This window comes from Epinephelus fuscoguttatus, linkage group LG22, assembly GCF_011397635.1.
Source record: "Epinephelus fuscoguttatus linkage group LG22, E.fuscoguttatus.final_Chr_v1".
Taxonomy (NCBI): Eukaryota; Metazoa; Chordata; class Actinopteri; order Perciformes; family Serranidae; genus Epinephelus; species Epinephelus fuscoguttatus.
The window spans coordinates 20,785,257-20,806,102 of NC_064773.1; the positions used below are offsets into that span (position 1 = coordinate 20,785,257).

Below are 20,846 nucleotides of genomic sequence, written 5' to 3' on the forward strand. Positions count from 1 at the left end.
TACCATACCAGACATGTTTGATGGACACAGGGCTTTATTGTACCTGCTGTGGTAGTTGTATCTTGAAATGGTCCGCATCAATCAAACCACAAGGAAGGAATGTAGCTTTGTAACAATATGTCATATGAGAAAACCGTCTGAACACAACAGTTGTTTACATATCATACACAACTCACTCTTAGAGCACCAACAGGCTGTATGAAAGTGTTTATGCTTAGAGCATAGGGGAGTCTGTTTGACATTCAGTCTCCTCTTCATCCGCATCTTTTCGGACCGGTGCCATGTTATGTGTGTTTGTGTCCGTTTCAGCATCATTTACTCTTTTCAGCAGCCCCTTCTCAGACAGCCACACAGCAAGGCGTGAAACTACTAAAATAGCCCCTGTGGTGATGAGCATGATGGCAGTACGAAAAGGGAACAAGCGACGGAAGTGGCCGTCCTCCCGTATCTGGTCCCACGGCAGGGGCAGCACGTCAGGAAGGCCTATCGAGGGTTCTCCAACCAGAGCTCTCAGTAGTATCGCCAACACAAAGCCAAAGCAGGCCCCGTACTGGTTCACCCACCGAGATAAGTAGAAGGTGCATGCCACCTGGGGAGTCATCATTGAATACATGACATCTGCGCTGATGATCCAGAACAGGTGGATTGAACTCGATGTCATTGCCAGGCATGCCGCCATCATTCCACACAGGAGGATCGACCCCCTAACCACCCAAATAATCATTGCTTCTGATGCCTGAAATAAAGGAAATATTTAAGTTAATTTTACTGAACGTAAGTGTGGTATCACACTGCTGATTTTTGAGCAAGGGTGCAGGTTTGCATATGCATAGTTAGGACATGTCCCTACCAATATTGTGGGAGGACAGAATTGTCCCTATCTGTATTTTAAACAAGTATTTAACCTCTGTAAAGATGGCCTTCCAATAAAACTAGGATATCTATGCAGCAGAATGATGCAAATACTTTTGAAATTGGTGCTACAGAACCAGAAAAAAAATGAGAAAGGTGGAAAACCTACAACTACCAGAATGCACTGTGCCGCAATATTCCCACTGGTGGATGATGTAACAACGTAAACGATGGCAGCTAGATGGCAAGGAATGATCTTGAATCATAGGCAACTCAGTCACCGAATCTTGGTGTATATTTGATTAATGCAGCATAGTATAACTGTTTGATCTCAGTTTTTTCAGCCTCTGTTTTCACTGTGCAGGAAACAGTAAGGCTTCCACTTCCTGGTCACAAACTCACTAGAACAGCTGGGAGCGTTCGTTGATCCGATCTATTGTTCTACACTGAAATTAGAGCCCTATTGTTCGAAGATACGGAGTGTTCTATTTCTGCATGACTTAACGACCGGTTAAGTTAGTCACACATTCACTCCACTCAGCACTGTGCTGCTCCATCTCCCCAGTCAGAGTGCCACACCAAGAGTGCGGTGCTCTAAATCACCGAATAGTATATCTCAACAGCCCTCCGAATTTATGAACGGTCGAGTTTGTGTCAGAGTGCGCTCTGCTCAAAAGAGAAAGATGTATGAGTAGTTGTCATGTGAGATGTTACCCTTTTATAGATGATGTTCTTAAAGATATTTCGGCCCAGTTCGGAGCCTGCAGACAGAAGTGCAGAGTCAACGGATGACATCACAGCAGCAGCAAGTGCTCCCATACCGACCAGCGAGATGTAGAAAGGGCAAAGGTGCTGAAGGGCAATTGGCAAGATCATACCGGCTTTGCCCCGCTCATACGGGCTGGGTGAACTGTAGGTGGTCTGGTTCCAATCTGACAGATAGAAAGCACAGGTAATTAAAACAAACCTATGACTTTGAGATTTTGTAGAATACGTCAGCAATTAAATATACATAACTGTGGCCACATACAACACGTAATAAACGTAGTTTGAACCAGGGGCGGACTGGAACAAAAAAAAAAACCATCCCTGACATTTTGGTCCAAATCAGACAGGGTTTTTTCAACATATGCAGCACACAAACTAAATCAGGAGTCACTTTCCTTTATTCTGATGAATTAGGCACAAATTTAGGTACAGATTTGTCTTTTCTGCATCAATTTATGGTGATTGTCGCACTGCGCAGGCACGTCACAAATGTGATAAACACATTTGATTTCTGATGTGGTCAGACAACACGTCATAAGAACTAGTTCTGAGAGAGAAAAATGTCGTTAAAGTATTGCAGTAAAAGTAGTGTTTGGTTCCTCTGACTGATATTACTATATATGACATCATTAGATTATTAATAATGAAGCATCGGTGTTAGAGAAGCATGTTACTGTTATAGCTGCTGGAGGTGGAGCTAGTTTCAGCTACTTTATAAAAATTTGACTATTGTTATCATGATTAGGCCTGACGTGATAACAAATTTTGCTGGGCAATTAATTGCGTCAGAAATTATTGCTGTTTTTAGACCATTTCTTAAACTTACATAATGATAATAAAGGCATAATGATTTAAGTTCACCCTTTTAAAGAGAAATAAACATTTATTTAACAAGAATATTTAGGAATGCAAAAAAGAAAATTTAAATATCCGAAATAACACGGAAAAATATCAAAATAAATAAATAAATACAAAAAAAATAGACCGTCAGTCTCTCACTCTCAGGTGTGCAGTTAAGTTGGTCATATTCGCTGTTTTTGTTGAGATGGTTTTAGAACAAACCCGGCACACCGGCTCATCCACATTACTGGGCTGCCCTCTGTCATTTTGTTTAAATCCAAAACACTACCACACAGGGGCCGTGGAATTTGGTTTAGGAACAAGTTCCCTGTCTTTCTCTTATGCTCAACTCTCTGTTTTCTTTTCCGCCTCGTCTCTCCATCACGAAGATCGCACTGTGTGTGTGTGTTAGAGGCTGACATTTTTTCGGGAGTCCCACGGGTCACGTGATTCCCGTGGGATTCCCACAGGATGGGAATCAGTTTCACTATTCTTCCCGTGATTGGGTCGGGATCGGAAAAAAAGTCAATGGGAGCGGGCGGGACTGGGAATCATAATTAGGCCTGTTGTGATATGTCGGTTAATTGCACGGTAAATTAAAAGGGATTAATTGCCATATTCATGTGTGTTTGTTTTCCTCGTCTCTCTCCACCAAAGACACTGGACGATAAGAGCATTCACTGCCGTGCATCGTCTGGCAGCCAGGTGAGTTGGTTCATTAGCGTAATGAACGGAGGGAAAGCTCTTGTCATCAAGTGTCTTTGTCTCTGTGGGGGAGGCGGGGCTATGGGCTACACACACACACACACAGTGCGATCTTCGTGAGAGGGAGACGAGGCGTAGAAGAGAACAGAGAGTTGAGCATAAGAGAAAGACATGGAACTTGTTCCTAAACCAAATGCCACGGCCCCTGTGTGGGAGTGTTTTGGATTTAAACCAAATGACAGAGGGCAGCCCAGTAATGTGGACGAGTTACCGTGCAATTAACCGACTTAGCTCATATTGCGACAGGCCTAATTATGATTCCCAGTCCCGCCCGCTCCCGTTGACTTTTTTTCCCATCCCATCCCAATCATGTGACGAATAGTGAAACTGATTCCCATCCCGTGGGAATCCCACGGGAATCACGTGACCCGCAGGACTCCCGAAAAAATGTCAGCCTCTCAGAAAACCCATCTAGCGTTCGCTACACTTAATGGCAATTACCCTGACCCTGACATTCACACAGAGGCACACATCTGAATTTTGGGGAGAAAAGCAACTACCAGTTTTACGGAGTGTAACGGAAAGGTAATATAAGGATATGTCATTAAGCTAGTTTTCTGTCTCTGTCAAGTAGCTGTCCATTACTCACTCACTCTACAACAGGAAACAGCACTTTATGAATGAAAACTCTGTGCTGGAAAATCACTGTACTTAAAAATAAAGTTGACATGTTTGTCAGTCACTTGCAATCTATACAGAATGGACCTGCAACCCACAAGTCGGGAACCATTGGCTTAAAGGGTCCAAACAGTCCAGGTTTAAAGCTTTCAACAACTATGGAGAGAAGACAGTCAAGTGGACCCAAAAAGCATGTTTGCCCACTAGGGAAATGCCCACTATGCCAGATGGCCAGTCCACCCCTGGTTCGTGCTACTAATTACAGATTTGTGTACTCCAAGATAGCAAAGACAATGAGAACACAGTTAAATCATAGTACTGGTAGATGCTGCTGCTGCCCCAATGATGAGTGATGGGATGGCGAGGATTGGGCATAATACTGCTCCAGCATAGCAGGTGATCTTAGCTTGGGCGTCTGTGGCTGTGGACAGGATTCTCTGGTAGAAGGCCTGGTAGCAGAGCCCTCCAATGGACTTGGAAAGAAATGAAGATAGGATTTCTTACGTTGCTGCAACAGCATTAATGTTGGTGAAACTTTGCTGCAACAGTGTTTCAGAGTATCAGCATCAATAATGAACGACATTTACGTTCCTATAACAAAAGTTTAACTCTTTCTTGATCTTGCATATTTACTTAATTTTAATTTTTGTGTCCCATTACCAGTAGCAATAGGTCATCAACCCAGCAACCTGCGTCCTTCAGCTCCAACTTGCCAATCCATGGCTTCTGATACAGCTGGGTTACTGCAGCAACAGTGATGTTTGCAGAGGTCGGGCTTGACAGGATGAAAGGCACACAGAGCCACTGAAATAAGGAGACAATCAGATACATAGTTACTAATACAGTATATCAGTCTTGCGTAGCTCTATAGATACAAAATAGTACTCACATCAACAGAGGTACACCAGCTACTGTGTCATATAGATGAAACTGCAGCTGCACTAGCTTTATTCAGCTCAAAGCATTTGCTAATCAGCATGTTTACATGCTGGTGTTTAGCAGCTCTAATGTTTACCATGTTCCCTGTTGTAATTATTGTACTTGCATGCTAACATTTGCTAATTAGCACTAAATACAAAGTACAAAGTGGAGCCATGCCGCCAGCAGGGTTATTATCATAAACTATAAATGACGATAAATGAGGTACAGAAGAGCAAGGAAATACAGTGAGAGCTGGATGGAGCAGTGAGTGACAACCCCAACAGTACTGTTTGCGGTGGAAAAGCTAGGGTCTAGGTACCAGGTCTGAAGGGTTACTTTAAGTTCCAATGATACCATACTGAAAGTGTTTGGTGGAAATGGGGCTAAAGAGACTTACGGACACCTTGCAAAATACTCCAAACATCTTTCGTACTCTCTGCGACAATAGTTGTCTCCAGGATCATATTTTGCCATGATGACACACAGAAACACACAAAGACTCACAACTAGCCAACTAGGTCGGGGTGAAATTTCAGTGTTCTTTTCAGTTTGGTACTATAAAAGAGTTCAGAGATAAAGTTGATTCCCAAATTTAAGATTTAACATTATGGTCGTTCCTACGTTGTTCTCAAGCCATGTATTTTTTTTTGTGAATATGTAGCTACATACTTCTGAGACATTATACTTGACTCTAACAAAAACAAACAAACAAAAATAAATTTGAAAAGTCAAAACTAAAAATAGAATAAAAACTAATTTAAAATTCAATGCTTTGAATTTTCCTAAAAATGTAATGTTTGTACCAAGCTGAAGGCCATAAAGTTGAGCTGGATGACATCAGTATATGCCACAGAGTACAGTCCGCCCAGTAACGTGTATATAATAGCCACAGCAGCAGAGATGCTCACAGCCAGGGAGGAGGAGATATCCATGACTACGCTTACCGTCCCTCCTGTAACCACAAACAAATATTCAGAATGAGAACTCAAATTCAGGTGCTGAAGCAACAAACTAACATTGATCCCATGCATTATAAAATAACTCATAGCACTTTTTCAGAAAGAACATGACACCAGTGCTGCTACTAAACAGCATTTACAGTCGTACTGTAAAAAGCATATTTAAATACCAAACTGGCTGAAAACGTGAAAAAAAATATTTGTTCCCTTTTAACACCAGAGCAAACATTTTTCTGTCTTTGATTATGGTACAAAATACAGCAATATTTATACTCTTGAGATTTCAAAACTTACCCAGTGCACCAAGAATGCATGCTATCCACAGAATATCACCAATGAGAGCGGGGATGAAAAGAACAGCAGCCACAGTGTTGCCATATTTTTCCTGAAATGGGTCCATGATGGTGACATACTTCTTCGACCGAATAGGTTCGACAAAGAAGAGTGCACCTGAAGTCACACAAACAAAAACAAAACAATCAACTTTCAGCATTTGTTTAGTTTTGAAAGAGTTGTCAGTCTGACATATCAAACACCAGTAATGTCCTTCTGTAATATTTTTGTAAAAGTATTGTGCTACTGTTTCCTGAGCAGTTTAGGGTTTCACCGTGTTGCATATAAGCAGTTGTGTTTGACCTCACTCACCTAAAATCATGTTTAAGGCGAAGGCAATGGGTCCGGTGGCCCACACCAAGCCCTTTGTTGGATCGTAGACCACTTCAGCATTACCCAAAATATAGCCTCCTCCTACCCAAGTGGCTGCAATACACCAGGACACACAGACAGTGAAAAAGAAAAGGAATAAAACTAGGTCCACCCACTGAAAATGAACTGAGTTAAATGAACTGGTGCAGTGTACATCCAAAACATGTCTGCTTAGAGCGGGATGATTGTTTGGCCTATGGTATTGCTGCTTGCAGCGTTCTTGAAAAAATGCTTATACTGTACACTGCACTTCCTTAAGTCTATTCCTTGGCTATAGATTAATTAGCTAACTATAGATAGGAACACCACTAGGTCATACCTACAGCTGGACCATGTATGAAATGCTAAACTATGGCTTTCAATTTGAAATAAGAGGTGGCAGCATTCACACAGTTACAGACTTTCACTCACAGCAGTGGATGCTGTTCAAAAAATATAAAAGTAAGTACATGCTTGATTTCTTTCAAAAACACGGGAGGAAGGCAGTGAGCAACTTTAGAAGAAATGGCCCAAAAACCAACAAGAAATTGGAAATTAGTAATAAAAACAAAAATACATCACCTGGGAAAAAAGGTGCTTAAGGAACAGTGTCAACATTTAACAAAGGTGATGTTACAAAATTGGGCTCCTTTATAACACCAACAAAACAACTGGCTTCAACTCGATAGATTTTCCTCACATATACAACATGCTAATATTATTAGCATAAGCCTATAACATTTTTTGTTGCATAAATTAGCCTAGGGGCTAGCAGAATTGTCCTTTACTCATATGAAACCGGGATAAATCACACAGAATATTTAATATGCTATTCTGTGGAGGCTTTACACTGTTCTGTTTCTTATCTGTGAGTAAATAAAAGCTTCATTTTCACTGAGGGGGCAGTTTTTAGCTCACAAAAAACAGGAGGGCTGCGCCAACCGGCATTGACTCACAATGGCGCTCCAAATGTGCTGTTCATTTCACAAGAGCATCAGCCAATGGGGAAAACACCAACACTTACGTCAGCATTCACAATGGTGTAACTTCACTGACAGATGTTTGCATTGCTATAGTGTTGGCCGGCATTCTGTGGTCCAACATGTTGCCATTCTAATTCACTGTACCCCAAAATAACTTACAAAAATATGCAACGCTATACTACTTACTTAGTGGGCCACTTGTTGTTCAGAGGACAACACATATGGTTACGTTGCAGTTACAGATAATGATTGAAATACATCGGATGAATGGTTAGGACACATACACATACACACATACAGAGATTCCTCACTTTATAGTTAGAGTAAAATTAAATCTTTTAATGATTTCAAAGAGAAATGCCCCTGAATTTATTGCTATTATGGACATTTAATGCCGCACTGATTGACTGTGATCATTTATAATGTTGTTACGATCATCATCATTACTTTTACCTGTCATAGTAAAGATGCTGACGCAGGTGTTTAGATTCCGCCCTCCAACCATTGTAACTTCACTGCGGTTTCCAGTGCACTTCTTCTCTTCACGTTTGGACTTCCTGGATGCCCAGATACCTGTGCCCAGTACCACCATGTAAAACACTCCTATGGACAGCAGTCCTGGCCAATTTACCGCCATCCTCAGGGTCTGTGTGGACAGACAAACGAAAAAATGTATAGACCTTTTCATTTTTATATCTTCACTCTATTATTTGCTGAGGGTGAGGCTGAGGACAGGTCCTCTCAATACACACACACTTCTGGTGGGTCATAAGTGATGATTCAGAGGGATTTTATAGGAAAACCTTGCATTGTATGCTTTTAAGGACACCTACCAAGGGTGAAATGAGAGATGTTTTTGATGCATGAATGTATAGGTGCCTACACCTGAACTTCATTTAGTATTTCTCAGCCTGGCAAGCTGAGAGATCCTAATTTGCAAATGTGAACTCTGTTTATTATAATAAAGTTTAACAAAGTAGACATTAATGTTTCATATTTGATGTTGTAGAGAAATACTACTAATAATTACACTCCTGCCCTGTCCTGACACATATATGCTCTGCACATTATGATCTGATGCACCAAGAGGCTGAAGTGAGATCAGCCTTTTGCGATCATCAGTCACAAAAGTCAATGAGAGAGTCTCCGGTAGCTTCGCAGGTATCCTAGTAACCTCTACTGACTTGTAACTGGACCTCCAGCGCCATAAAGTATCAGCAGAGAAAGAGCTCAGTTAACTTTGAGGATCAGGTTCTGCTGAAAACAAACACTGTTTGTTGGTGGTGCTCTGCTGTACATCATTTAACTAAGGATGAAATATCGCTGCATGCCTTGTTACACGCAGTCTCTTGGAGTTTTGATCTCAGGCAGTTTAACCGGACATCAGAAACATTATGGGACAACTGGGTGCCTTCCTCGGTGAGCAGCAGCACAGTGTAATGGAAAGAGAGGCCTCAGACATGACTGATGAAAAAGGCTGGACAGGAGGAAACCCAATGGAGAGTTTCAGCCTGAGACTCAGAGACTGGGACTCAGTGGAAATCATAGCCAGAATAATGGATGCTTGGACTACATTTTGTTACACGTATTAAATGACATTCTGGATATCTGTTTGTGTTTCAGAGGAACACCAGAGCTTTTAGGATTTAATTACTTTCCAAGACATAAAAAGATGGAAGTGAAGAACGAGAAAGGTGTAGTGGGATTAAGCGTTACCTTGAATTTAGTTCCGTAGCAACAAGACATGGACAACCTCCCAGTCAAGTACGCTGGTCCGTCTTACCCAAAGATCACCCTGTCACGTAAAACTCTGGACGTCTACCTCAAATTGGTGGTGGTGCTGCTGCTGCAGGGTGTGAAGCGAAATCAAAGTTTAATGCAATATTGTCCTACAACGACAGAACTGGGCAGGTTGCCAAACTTCTCGTCTCAGGCAGGATCCTCTTTCTTTTTTAAGCTGCCTATCCCTGCAACCCAAGGACACACTCGGCGTCACAAGGTGAGATCAACAATGCAAAAAGATTGGCAGATATGTGTACACAGTGGTGCCATGAGTTTCAGTAAATAACTGTGTTGATAAATTCATTCTACAAATCAAATTTATTTTTATAAATTTATTTTTTGGCACTACGTCAGTTCTGCTGCCCTGGAACGAGAAAACGAGACGTTAGTCAAAGCCATGAGGAGATGCTTGTTGTTTTTAGCACTCTTCTTTAAGAAAAAGAAATGTTTTTTCCGTGCGTAACATGCTGTGAAAATCATGCTGACTGTACTCTTAAGTAGCAGTGAATCAGAGATGTCTTTGCTGTTACTGAAGATGTATTTGTCACTGTTCTTCCTGAAGATGATGTCAGTATTTTCATCTTTCTAAACCCTGGTGATGTATTGGTGAAACAGGTCTCATTCCTGCTTTAGTTACTCTGCAGGGATGCACTCAAAAAGTGGTGTGTCTGTAATCAAGAAGCAGTGTGGTCACTCATGCTCGTTGATTATACACAAGCATTCACACGCCCAAACAAGCATACACGTATAAAATAATCAAATTCAACCCACTTATATCAGCTTTTCTTTTCCCTCCAGCTGTCACTGGCTGATGGAGACAGAACTTTGCCTCACTGGATGGTGTTTAGGCAACAGATTAGCACTCTAGCTGGCCTGGCTCTGACTGAAGATTGTGGGATATACCACCTTAAAGTGTCTGATATTGAAGAGCAGTGTGCTGCCTACTTCTACCTGCACATTCTAAACAGAACATTGACTGACAAGGACCAAGCAAGGTAAATATGACAGTGTTTTTTCACTCTACATAATGCTTTTCATTCACCGTATCGGTGTTTAATTGGCTCTTAGAGATGACAGTGTTAGTCGGGGAAGACAAATGTTGATGTAATAATTTCATGTGGTTTGGTCTGTGAGTTTTAGCGGAGCTCTGTAGACCCTTTTAGGGCCGACGTCACAGTGACGTCAGTTTGTTAACAGGGCTGTGGGCTACACAGGAGTCTAAAGATGTCATCTTGTTGTGTTATTGGGAGCCAGAATAGAAGGAGTCATGGCTCAAAACTCATGGCAATCATCAAAAATGCTCACATGTGCAGCGCACTCTTCATGTCAGGTTAGGGAGAAAGTATTTCTTGTTGTAGGGATAAGTAAGGTCATGACATGACCCCTTAAGGGTTATCATGTCCACCTCATCAGAAACTGGGGAGGTATTAAGATGAATATTGGAGGAAACCGTTCAAGTGTCATCCTCCTTTGTAAGATTGGCACAGTAATCAACCACACAGCTTCCTGTGACATCATCCAGCCACTGAGTGAGAGCATACAGGTTGGCCAGTCTGGTCCTGTTGGTCAGTATTTGCTTATTCAATTCACACTCGTGGTCTTGGAGAGTGAGTGACCTGACATGATGCGTTAGTAAATTTGGTCTGACGCTCTACACTAAAATGAGAGCGCTGTGGGTTGAAGAAATGGAGCATTATATTTCTATATGAATTAACAAATGGTTAAGTTAATCACACATTGACTCTGCTCGGTGCTCTGCTGTTCTGTCTCCCCAGACAGAGCGCCGAGAGGATAACCTAACGGTACATTCAGACAGCGCTCCAGCACTCGGAATGAATATTTCTGAATGCACCACTAGCATCGTCTTCCCCCACTGTCTGAAACAAGCCAAGAGAACTTGGTAGCTAGCACTAGCTAATGTCTATGGAGAATTGTTTTGCCTCCAGCTAAGCCCCGCCCACCAAAAAACATAATACTGTTTACTAACAGTCAAAGAGTCTAAACAACATTCAGTTCACAGTCTGATTCACACTGACTGCTCACCAGTGCTTAATTTGTAAAATTAGAAGTAGGGGAACACTTTGGGCCCCTGAGAGAGCAGGGGCCCAAAGTGTTCCCCCACTTTTGGGAGTGGGGGAACACTTTTTAAAGCGGCGCGGAGAAGTCGGCTCCAATAATATCCTCTTCTTGGTGACTGCCCAGAAGTACCTGAACAGCCGAGCCAGCCGAACACAGACTGTATGTGATGTGTCAGAGGAGAAATGAGCCGTTCACGGTCCACAAACCTCACCGCACTTTAGGGACTGTTCTTTACTTATGAAGGGACTTGTCGGGGAGGAGGGTGGCTGGTTGATTTTTATTTTATTTATTTATTTTATTTTGATCCCCCCTATGTTAATCACTCATTGATGCTGTTTTTGAAGTATGAATAAGTCAATAAGTAATTTATTCCATTGAAATATCATTGATGTATTATAGAAAAGTGATTTATCTTTTTATCAATCACAAAAGGTACATCTGCCTCATTTTCGCTGTGGTATCGTGATACTACTCAGAATCATGATATTTTCATTGGTATCGTACAGTTGGTCCCAATTTTGGTACCGTGACAACACTAATCTGGAGGGGGTTCATCTACAAAAACTAAACAACGATATTCGGTATTCGGTACTTTAATCGGTACGTTTAATATTATTTGGCTTCAGCTTCGGCCACAAATTTTCATTTCGGTGCATCCCTTCTATTTACAGTGAAACAACATAGAGAAGTTTACAGAATCACTCAACAGAATATAACTAAAACTGCAGCAGCAGTTGCAGTAGACACACTGGCACCTTCATTAATAGCAGGTTTGCTTGCTTCCAGTTGCACTGATGGATGAACAGTTCTCATGTGCCTGTGCAGGTTGTTTGGATATGAGATTTTAATCTTGCAGACTCTACACTCTGCCCTTGTATTGTCAGTTTAATTGAAATGATTCCAAATTTTACTGCTGTATTCATTTTCTCAACTTTTTTTTTTTTTAACCTTTCCAGCATATTGTCTCTCTCTGTAGCGCCTGCTCTTTCTCTCTCTGTCTCCCTCCCTCCTGATTGATAAAAAGATAAATCACTTTTCTATAATACATCAATGATATTTCAATGGAATAAATTACTTATTGACTTATTCATACTTCAAAAACAGCATGTGCTCACTGTGCTGTGTGTGCCTGTACCCCCCCCCCCCCCCCCCCCAACCACCACCACCACCACCACCACCCCCTTCTGCTCACCGCGGACACACAGACGACACCACACATATTGACCAAACACATGCGGGCTCCCAATCAGGAGCCGGCTCCCGTCGTTCACTTCAAAGAGCCGGCTCTATGAGCCGTTTTGTTCGCAACCGACACATCATTAGTGGTATGTGAGGCATCGTAGTACTACGGTACTCCACTCTACAACACTAGTGACATCAGCCAATACTGTATGAAGTTTTTAGATGTGAAAAGTTCTAGACCCATGCAAATTAATTCCGGAACGCACTGTCGCGGAGAGAGCTTAACACGTCCAATTCTTGTATTACCTTTAAGACCGAAATATAAGTTAACAAGCTTCTCTCTGCGTGTTCGTTTGATGAAGAATTACAGGAGAGTATATGACTTCAACTTAACTCTTCTTTATTTCTCTTCACACAGATCACGATGTACAGAGCTCCGGGTCTATTTCTTCTTGCCCTAACCAACAACATCAGCGAGTCAGGGCACGAAGTCTGACCACCTATCTCTTCCTGACCCAGTCCTTTTAAGCGTATACATTTATTTGTGACGCAAGCATTGCCAGTGGCGTTGCTAGGGATACCTCGTTCCTTTCTGCTGACTCCGTTCTTATCTGCTGCTCCAGCTCCTCTTCTCTCTGAAACACATATCAGAACAGGAAACACAGCTGCCCATAAGGCCGCTGTGAGTGAGTCGCTTCTGCTACACACATTTCATGAGACGCTCTTTGTTTCCTCTCACCTGCACATTGTCTAAAGGTCATGTCTAGTTCATCTACTGATATTTTCCACTCAAGCAGTCACGTTCCTCTGCACTTGTCCTCTTATTATGCAAACTAGTAATTTTATGCAACTATTAGTAGGAACGGGTGTGCATTCAATAAATGTACTATTTACATTTTCCTTCAGCTTATCAAATGTCCAGTATCCAACAGCACTAGGGCCTTTTCTGAAAAGATCCTGGTATACGTTCCAGTACGTTCCGGCTCAAATTAAGCACTGCTGCTCACGGTTCTTAACATGAAGTGGACTGAGCTGGCAGCTAGCAGCTGACAGTGCTAACAGTATCAACAGCAGTGTTGTTACCCCTAACTCTGCTGACATGACATCACAAAAGAGGGAGCGTATGGCAGGAAGCTGGGGTCCATCGGGACTGAAACCTGACGCCATAAAACAGTTACATCCCAACTGCAGTGGGCTGCATCAACAAGGACCAGGACTGGTCATATATTTATTCAAATTTTTCTATTCAATATTTAAGTTGAGTGTTGCAGTTCTTTGTCTTTATTTTTATTTCCTCTTAATATATTGATCATATATTTAATGTATGCACCAAAGACCAAAGCTAATTCCTTGCATGTGAAAACCTGCTCGGTGTTAAATCATACTCTGATTCTGAAGTATTTATCCCATAATGTTAACATGTTGACAACTTTCTCAAACTGACAATAAGAAAAATACACACGATCACAACTTGTCCTTTAAAATGAATGAAAGACAGATTTTGCTGTGTCTCTCTGTCTGATAGGGATACTTTGTCCTGCTCTGAGGGAGAGACGACCATCTGGGCTAACCTTCTACTTCAGTTAAACCCTGCAACTCTTGATGCCAGCCAGCGTATCCGTTTGGTCAGCACCATGGCCGTGTGCCTGCGCCTGCCGCTTGGCTTTGTCTACCTGTTTTCAAGAAAAAAATTGTCCACTCAACAACAAGAGAAGCTCAGAGTTTGTAAGCAAGGTGGGCTTGCTGAGATACTTACTTGTGATAATGAGATACAAGATGCCTTAGGAGATGTTGCTGAGGTTTTGTGGCCTGCCAGCTGTCAAGGAGAGGAAGGACAATCTGATTTAGCCGCAGTACTGGAATGCAGTGTGAAGGCAGGAGGGTTGGCCAGGTTGCTAGAAGCTCCTGTTTTGGGATGGAGGGCGCTATGTACACCTGGAAGTGTCCGGCATGAAGTTAAGAGATACTTGCAAAGGCTAAAATTTACACCCACTCCAAATATTATTGTTCCTCCGCCAACTCAGGTCCATCAGACTGTGAAACCTGAGCATTCACACATATATTCTCTTTCTTTGGCCAAGCTGGAACCAAGTTTGTGGACCAGTTTGATGCACATGGGGACAAGAATGGAGCCAACACATATGAAGGACTCAATTGGGAATACAGATTACATGCAAAAAATACAAGTGTCCTCAAATTCCCTTTTCTTGATCCCACAGACAACTTTGTACTCAGACAGCGCTCATGTTTATGCTCTCCTGGAAAGTCAAGTATTCACTGGGAAAATTGTTTTTAAAAGTTTACCGAACTGGCCTTCGGTTCACAGTTCTCAGAAACGTAACTCTATAAATCAAACTGCCTCAAGAACAAACCCTCCTGTAGAAGCAACTCTCTGCAGCGACAGAGTATCAGAAATCACATCAGACACATCTGAATATTTCCGAACCACAGGCTTATTTCTTTCACCCTTTTTTCCTAAGCGTACATCAACAGTCAGGATGTTTCCTGCAGCTGACACCGCACTTGCAACATTGTTAGCATCAACCACACTGTCCAGTATTTACCCCTCAGTGCCGCTGACCCCGGCCTCTTACAGTGTCACTTCCACGCTGACACATGAGGCCGCCGACAGAAAATCGCTCGCCACCGGTCTGACCCTCCGACCCCACCAGAAGGAAACCCCCCTCTGGACTGGATCCTATGGAGGCAGCCTAACTGTCTCAGAAAGCCAGCCCACGGTGAGCTCACTGGGTAAGTCTGCTGCTGTTGACTTCTGTATGACTAAATGGGATTGTTGTGGGTGCTTAGTCATTCAAGTCATACGCTGTAATGACTTGACCCTGTTTTGAGAAAGAGGCCCACAGCTGAATGGAGCTCAGTGAACAGAAGAACATATGGGCTAATGTAGTGCTGGAAATATGAGAGGCATGAAAGACATGGGAAACAAATGGCTACGTTATGTTGAGGTTCAGAGGAAATACATCATGAATTATGAATCGAGTGGATAAAAACACAAAATAAAAATGTATTTAAACTTACATCAACTGAAATTTTGTACACGTGGACACAACAGAAACAAACTGCAAACACCACTTTTTTCAGAAGTCCAGGTATGTAGGATTTAATACATAAAATATAAAAAGTTCTATTAATATACAAGATAATTACCTGAAAATAAGAATCGTGTTTTCTTTACCTTAGAACAAGCTGTTTATACCTCCATAGGGAGTGGGTTCTCATCCACAGAGATCGCCATGTTTACCGCTATGTTTTTTGAAGAGCCCAGAAAAGAGTAATCAAACCAAACACTGGCTTTACATTCACTTTTTCGTGTCGGCCACTGTAGTTAACAGCCCCTCTGCTTTATTTATTCAGTGTTTTTACCGGTTTAAATCACCAGGTCTGTTTGTGTAGGAGAGGAAGAGACCTCAGCAGATACTTTGGCTCCTGGTAAAAACCTTTTGAACATCTGTGTCTTAAGTTATCAACTAAAAAAAGGTGAGCACACATTAGCAGGTGGTGGGCTCGCAGCTTGTTTGCAATGAGCCAAACAGCGTCGGAAAATCATTTATATGTAACGTGAAACTGCTTTATTCAGTATTTTATGGGTTTAAATCACCAGGTCTGTTTTTTATGGAAAGGAAAAGACCTCTGTGGATAATCTGGCTCTAGGTAAAAACCTCCTGGATCAAAAATAAGGTGAGCAGACATTGCAGATGCTGTGACGTGCTGAACAGTGTAGAGGAAACACTGATTTGTAACCCATTTTTGTCTTGTAAAATTATAACATTGAGGTGTTTTCAACACACTTTACTGAGTTATTTCGTTTTTTCCCCACATACACTATAAATCCTTTTAAATTAGTTATACATGGACTTCCTTTGTTTATTTCTTTAATGCTTTGTCTAAAGGAGCAAGAGAAAATCTTCAAGGAGGCACATTTGCGTGTCTCCAGTTAATTAGCTCAGGGAGGTAGAGGACTGGTTTGAAGGTCAGAGGATCAGGGTTCAATTCTCAGGTGAACACCCAGTCTGTTTTGCAAGCTGATGTCTGACGGAGAAAGTTAAATTTATAATAATAAATTTAACTTTAGCTTTTTTTGCAAGTGCAGACAGTGTGCGGGTGTTCTCCTTTTTGATTCATTGTTTGACCCACCTACGCACCTGTCTAAGACTGTTGTCTTGTGTGTGCACAGGACTTTTTTGACTGAAGGAGAAAGTTAAAATGTCTAATAATGTCTGTAATGTCTCTGTCCAGAGGAGAGAGTGAAAGGCTCTGTGATACACAGCAGAAGTGTGAGGTGGAATAGCTCAGGCTGTTAAAGAGCCGCTTGGGAATTCTGAGGTCAGAGGTTCGATCCTTATCCAGGGCAGGTGAATTTTAAAGTCCAACACCCAAATGAAAAGGTTAAATGCGTCCGGAGAAATGGTTGTATGTGCAGTGGCAGGATAGCCAGGACGCCAGGTCAAAGTGGGAATGTCATCATCATCATCATCATCCCTAACATTATGTAAACAATTAATGCACAGAACACTATAACACTAGTAAACTATAGTAATCTACATATGCACACAAAGTCATTTGGCCAAAGTCCAAATAAAATACTGGGTCTTGGTATTCCTCCTGAGACTGGGCTGTTCGGAGGTACAGTAGCTAGGGCTGGTTGGTAGTTAAGGTAGGCAGGAAAAAAGTAGGTAAGTCAATAGCTTATATATAAGTAAAGAAGGTCAATAATATGCATTATGATGAAAAGGAAAATGAAAATGCCCAGAGAAAGGTTTCAGAGAGGGGTCATGCAATAGTAGTAGAACACTAATAGTCAGTTATAGTACAATAAGTGATCTAGAAACATAGGTGTAAACTATGACTGATAATGACTGATGATGATTTTTTTTTAAAAAAAAAAGTATATGTTCAACATTTTATAGTATGCAGTGCTTAATTTGTAAGATTAGAAGTTGGGGAACACTTTGGGCCTCTGAGAGAGCAGTGTTCCCCCACTCCCAAAAGTGCTGCTTTTTTAAGCGGCACCCGAGCCGCCTCACTGCATGACTCCGAATGGAATGGTTGTGACATCTAGTGTTGTCACGGTACCAAAATTGGGATCCAAGGTACGATACCAGTGAAAGTATCACGGTTCTGAGTAGTATCACGATACCACAGCAAAAATGAGGCAGATGTGCCTTTTGTCATTTATAAAAAGATAAATCACTTTTCTATAATACATCAATGATATTTCAATGGAATAAATTACTTATTGACTTATTCATACTTCAAAAACAGCATCAATGAGTGATTAACATAGGGGGGATCAAAATAAAATAAATAAATGAAATAAAAATCAACCAGCCACCCTCCTCCCCTGACAAGTCCCTTCATAAGTAAAGAACAGTCCCTAAAGTGCGGTGAGGTTTGTGGACCGTTACCTGCCACAAAGAGAGAAAGTGGCTCGTTTCTCCTCTGACACACCACATACCTGTGTGCCATCACGGCTCGGTCGTCCAGGTGCTACTGGGCAGTCATGACGCCAGCAAAAGAGGAAATTAGGCTACTGGACCTGGAGTCGGACTTCTCTGTCGCCGGTAAGCCGTTATCTTGTGCCGCGGAGCCGCCGTAGGCTATTTGACCACTGTATTCCTGTCTGTGACCCAGCCAGCCGGTGGTCAGAACATATTTTTATCCCATAAAATAAATAAAAAAGTTTGTGTGTGTGGGTGGGTGTGTGGCACTTTTGTTATGTTGATTTTTATATTGTATTTGTGTTCTAACACTGTGAATTCTTTGCAAAAGTGCTATAACGTTTATCATTGTTGCTGTTATTGTTATTATTAGCTGACAAGACCAGTGTCAGTCGTAGAGTTGATGGAGAGGGACAAGATAATGCCAGTCATAGGAGTGAGGAGAAGGAGGAAGAGACAGGTGAGGAGGGGCAGGAGAAGGAGGAGGAGGAGGAGATGGAAGAGGAGGTGGAGGAGAAGAAGGAGGAAGAGGAGGAGGAGAAGGAGGAAAGTGGAGCAGGAACCACCAAAAAAACAGTGCCAGGTACAGGTGCAGTGTGCAGGACTGGGTTGGCAATAGGTCTTTGCATAGAATTATATTATATTCCATACACTCTACTGACTGACTAATCTGTGTGTGTTGTGTTTAATATCATTAGATTGTTTTTATATTGCAAATAAAGTATTCGTGTTAAAATTACGGTTCCACTTGCCTGGCCTCTCCAAATCAAGCTCCCGGGCTGAATTTCAACCCCAGCCGGCCCCTGGTGGTACGTGAGGCACCGTAGTACTACGGTACTCCACCCTGCAACACTAGTGACATCAGCCAATACTGTATGTAGTTTTTAGATGTGAAAAGTTCTAGACCCATGCACCAGGGCCTTTTCTGAAAAGATCCTGGTATACGTTCCGGCTCAAATTAAGCACTGATAGTATGACTATGTGAGGTTTTTTTAACATACAAAACTATGTTGTTGTTGTTTTTTTTGCAACACCCTATAGTATGACTTTTTCCACATACAAAACTATGACTTTTTTATTTTATTTTTGACACAGACCTTTGCATATTTTTGTTGCCCTGGATTAAATCCAACTCCATACAGCCTAAGGGATGGAAAAAACAAACAGGAAAAAGAATTGAAAGGGAAAACAGCATGTAGACATATGCATTACACAGGAGGACATTATACAAAGATCTCTGAGCTTGAATACATTGCATCGATCGGGGAGTACACAATGTAAAGCAGTAAAATAGCCAGATAAGATTAGACATTCAAACACTACACTTTTGCTATCGGGAGCTTGTTAGCAGACAGCTGCTTATTTACACATCCAGCAGATACAAAGTGACATTAGCATTCAGTTTTGTGGTGTGTTTCTGGCCACATAGTAAATCACAGTCCAATATTCATTCTCCTCTGCTGTTAGCAGACTTTTTCTATTACTATGTTCATATCATGCTGTGCAGACATGCAATCCAGTTGAGTAAAACTTTTATGCCAGTCTCAGAGTTGTAATTAGAGATACTGGAAATTTCTGACAGCAATAATGTTTCCCACTTATTGAAAAGAAATACAGAAGTGTAATCAAACAGCAACATGTTTTTTTAATGGAGCCATACACAATTTGCTTGTGTCTGATTTCACTTGTTAACGGTTACGGTAACCCATTTTGTCTTCATTACAGTGGCTTACAGTGGGGTGTTTAGAGCTTTTTTGCTGGTGGCGACAGCTGGTAATGATTTAGATGAGAGCGATGAGACTAAAAACCAAAACAATAAAGTTGCGGGCTGTAAAACCAAAGTGCTGAAACACTGCAGAGCTGGGGGGAACTGGGAGATACATATCTGTGGTTTCATCATCGTGATCAACTCCTTTCAAATACACAAAGTCATTTGATCCATTGTTAAAGGGACAGTTCACCCCAAAATCAAAAATACATATTTTCCTCTTATCTGTAGTGCTATCTAGATTGCTTTGGTGTGATATATATATATATATATATATATATATATATATATATATATATATATATATATATATATATATATATATATATATATATAGCAGCTTTAAGAACAGGAATTGAATACAATAAATTGTTGTTATATATTTTTTTTGGTGGGAGAACCAACTAACTTGTGATTTCATATCAGGAGCCCTTTTTACAAAGAGATCACGCTATAGAGTCGCTATGAAGTCCCTTCTTTATGCCACCTTTGCATTCTTATACAGAGCCAAATAACAGTGGCATCATGCTGCTCCAGTATGTGATTTTAGACGCCATGCTAGCATTGCGGAAGCAAAACAGGCGTGGCAGGTGTAACATGTTAACACACCAGTGTCGGCCACTAGTTTAAAATATAACGTGTGTTGGCTGCACTTTATAAACATTAACAATGGCTTTAACATGGCAATGACACAGATTTACTGTCCTTGTTGTATGGAGGCTGATCTCATCCTCTGCTTGGAGGGTAAAGAGCTCCTTATTGTTTTCTCAAATTGCGGCCATTCTTCTTCTTCTTCTTCAAGTTAGCTGCTAACTGCTGACCACTACTTTTTTCCTATTACATTTAACTTTCATCACAAAAAAGTGACATATACAAACAGACTTACAAACAAACCCGACCCACATACAAAAAAAGCAAAAGAAAAACAACAAAATAAAAAAAAATTAAACAGCCAGAGTGGACCAAGATAAATATAAATATAACAGTGTTAAGCTTGTTACATAAACAAAAAGGAAAAAAGGCTAAGAATAACAAAATGTGCTGAGTCACAGTATTGACTTCAGCTATTAGATGGTAAATTCAGTACTCTCAAGTACTCTCAATTTTATTCTGCAAACCCAGTGTACTGTTTAAAAAAAAAAACCAAGATGCGCTGGTAGCCTTCCATTCCTTAAGAATTATAGTC

The 20,846-nt window shown here is 41.3% G+C and overlaps 2 protein-coding genes across 2 annotated transcripts in view; one reads left to right on the forward strand and one right to left on the reverse strand.

Annotated features, from left to right (window-relative positions):
- LOC125883072 (uncharacterized) overlaps window positions 1-15,004 on the forward strand; it is a 30,526-nt gene extending 15,522 nt beyond the window's left edge. Inside the window, exons 12-13 of the transcript XR_007448450.1 lie at window positions 9,971-10,167; window positions 12,852-15,004. The gene's annotated coding sequence lies outside the window, so the exon portion shown is untranslated. The remainder of the gene's footprint in view (window positions 1-9,970; window positions 10,168-12,851) is intronic.
- On the reverse strand, window positions 215-15,118 carry LOC125883200 (high affinity choline transporter 1-like). The gene is made up of 11 exons (XM_049567420.1): window positions 14,998-15,118; window positions 14,190-14,249; window positions 9,107-9,236; window positions 7,844-8,036; window positions 6,369-6,482; window positions 6,018-6,173; window positions 5,568-5,716; window positions 4,504-4,647; window positions 4,163-4,316; window positions 1,567-1,784; window positions 215-736 (listed from the first exon to the last, which is right to left on the reverse strand). The coding sequence occupies exons 3-11, from the start codon at window positions 9,134-9,136 to the stop codon at window positions 215-217; spliced, it is 1,680 nt and encodes a 559-aa protein (XP_049423377.1). The 5' UTR covers window positions 9,137-9,236; window positions 14,190-14,249; window positions 14,998-15,118.
- Between the last annotated feature and the right edge of the window lie 5,728 nt (window positions 15,119-20,846).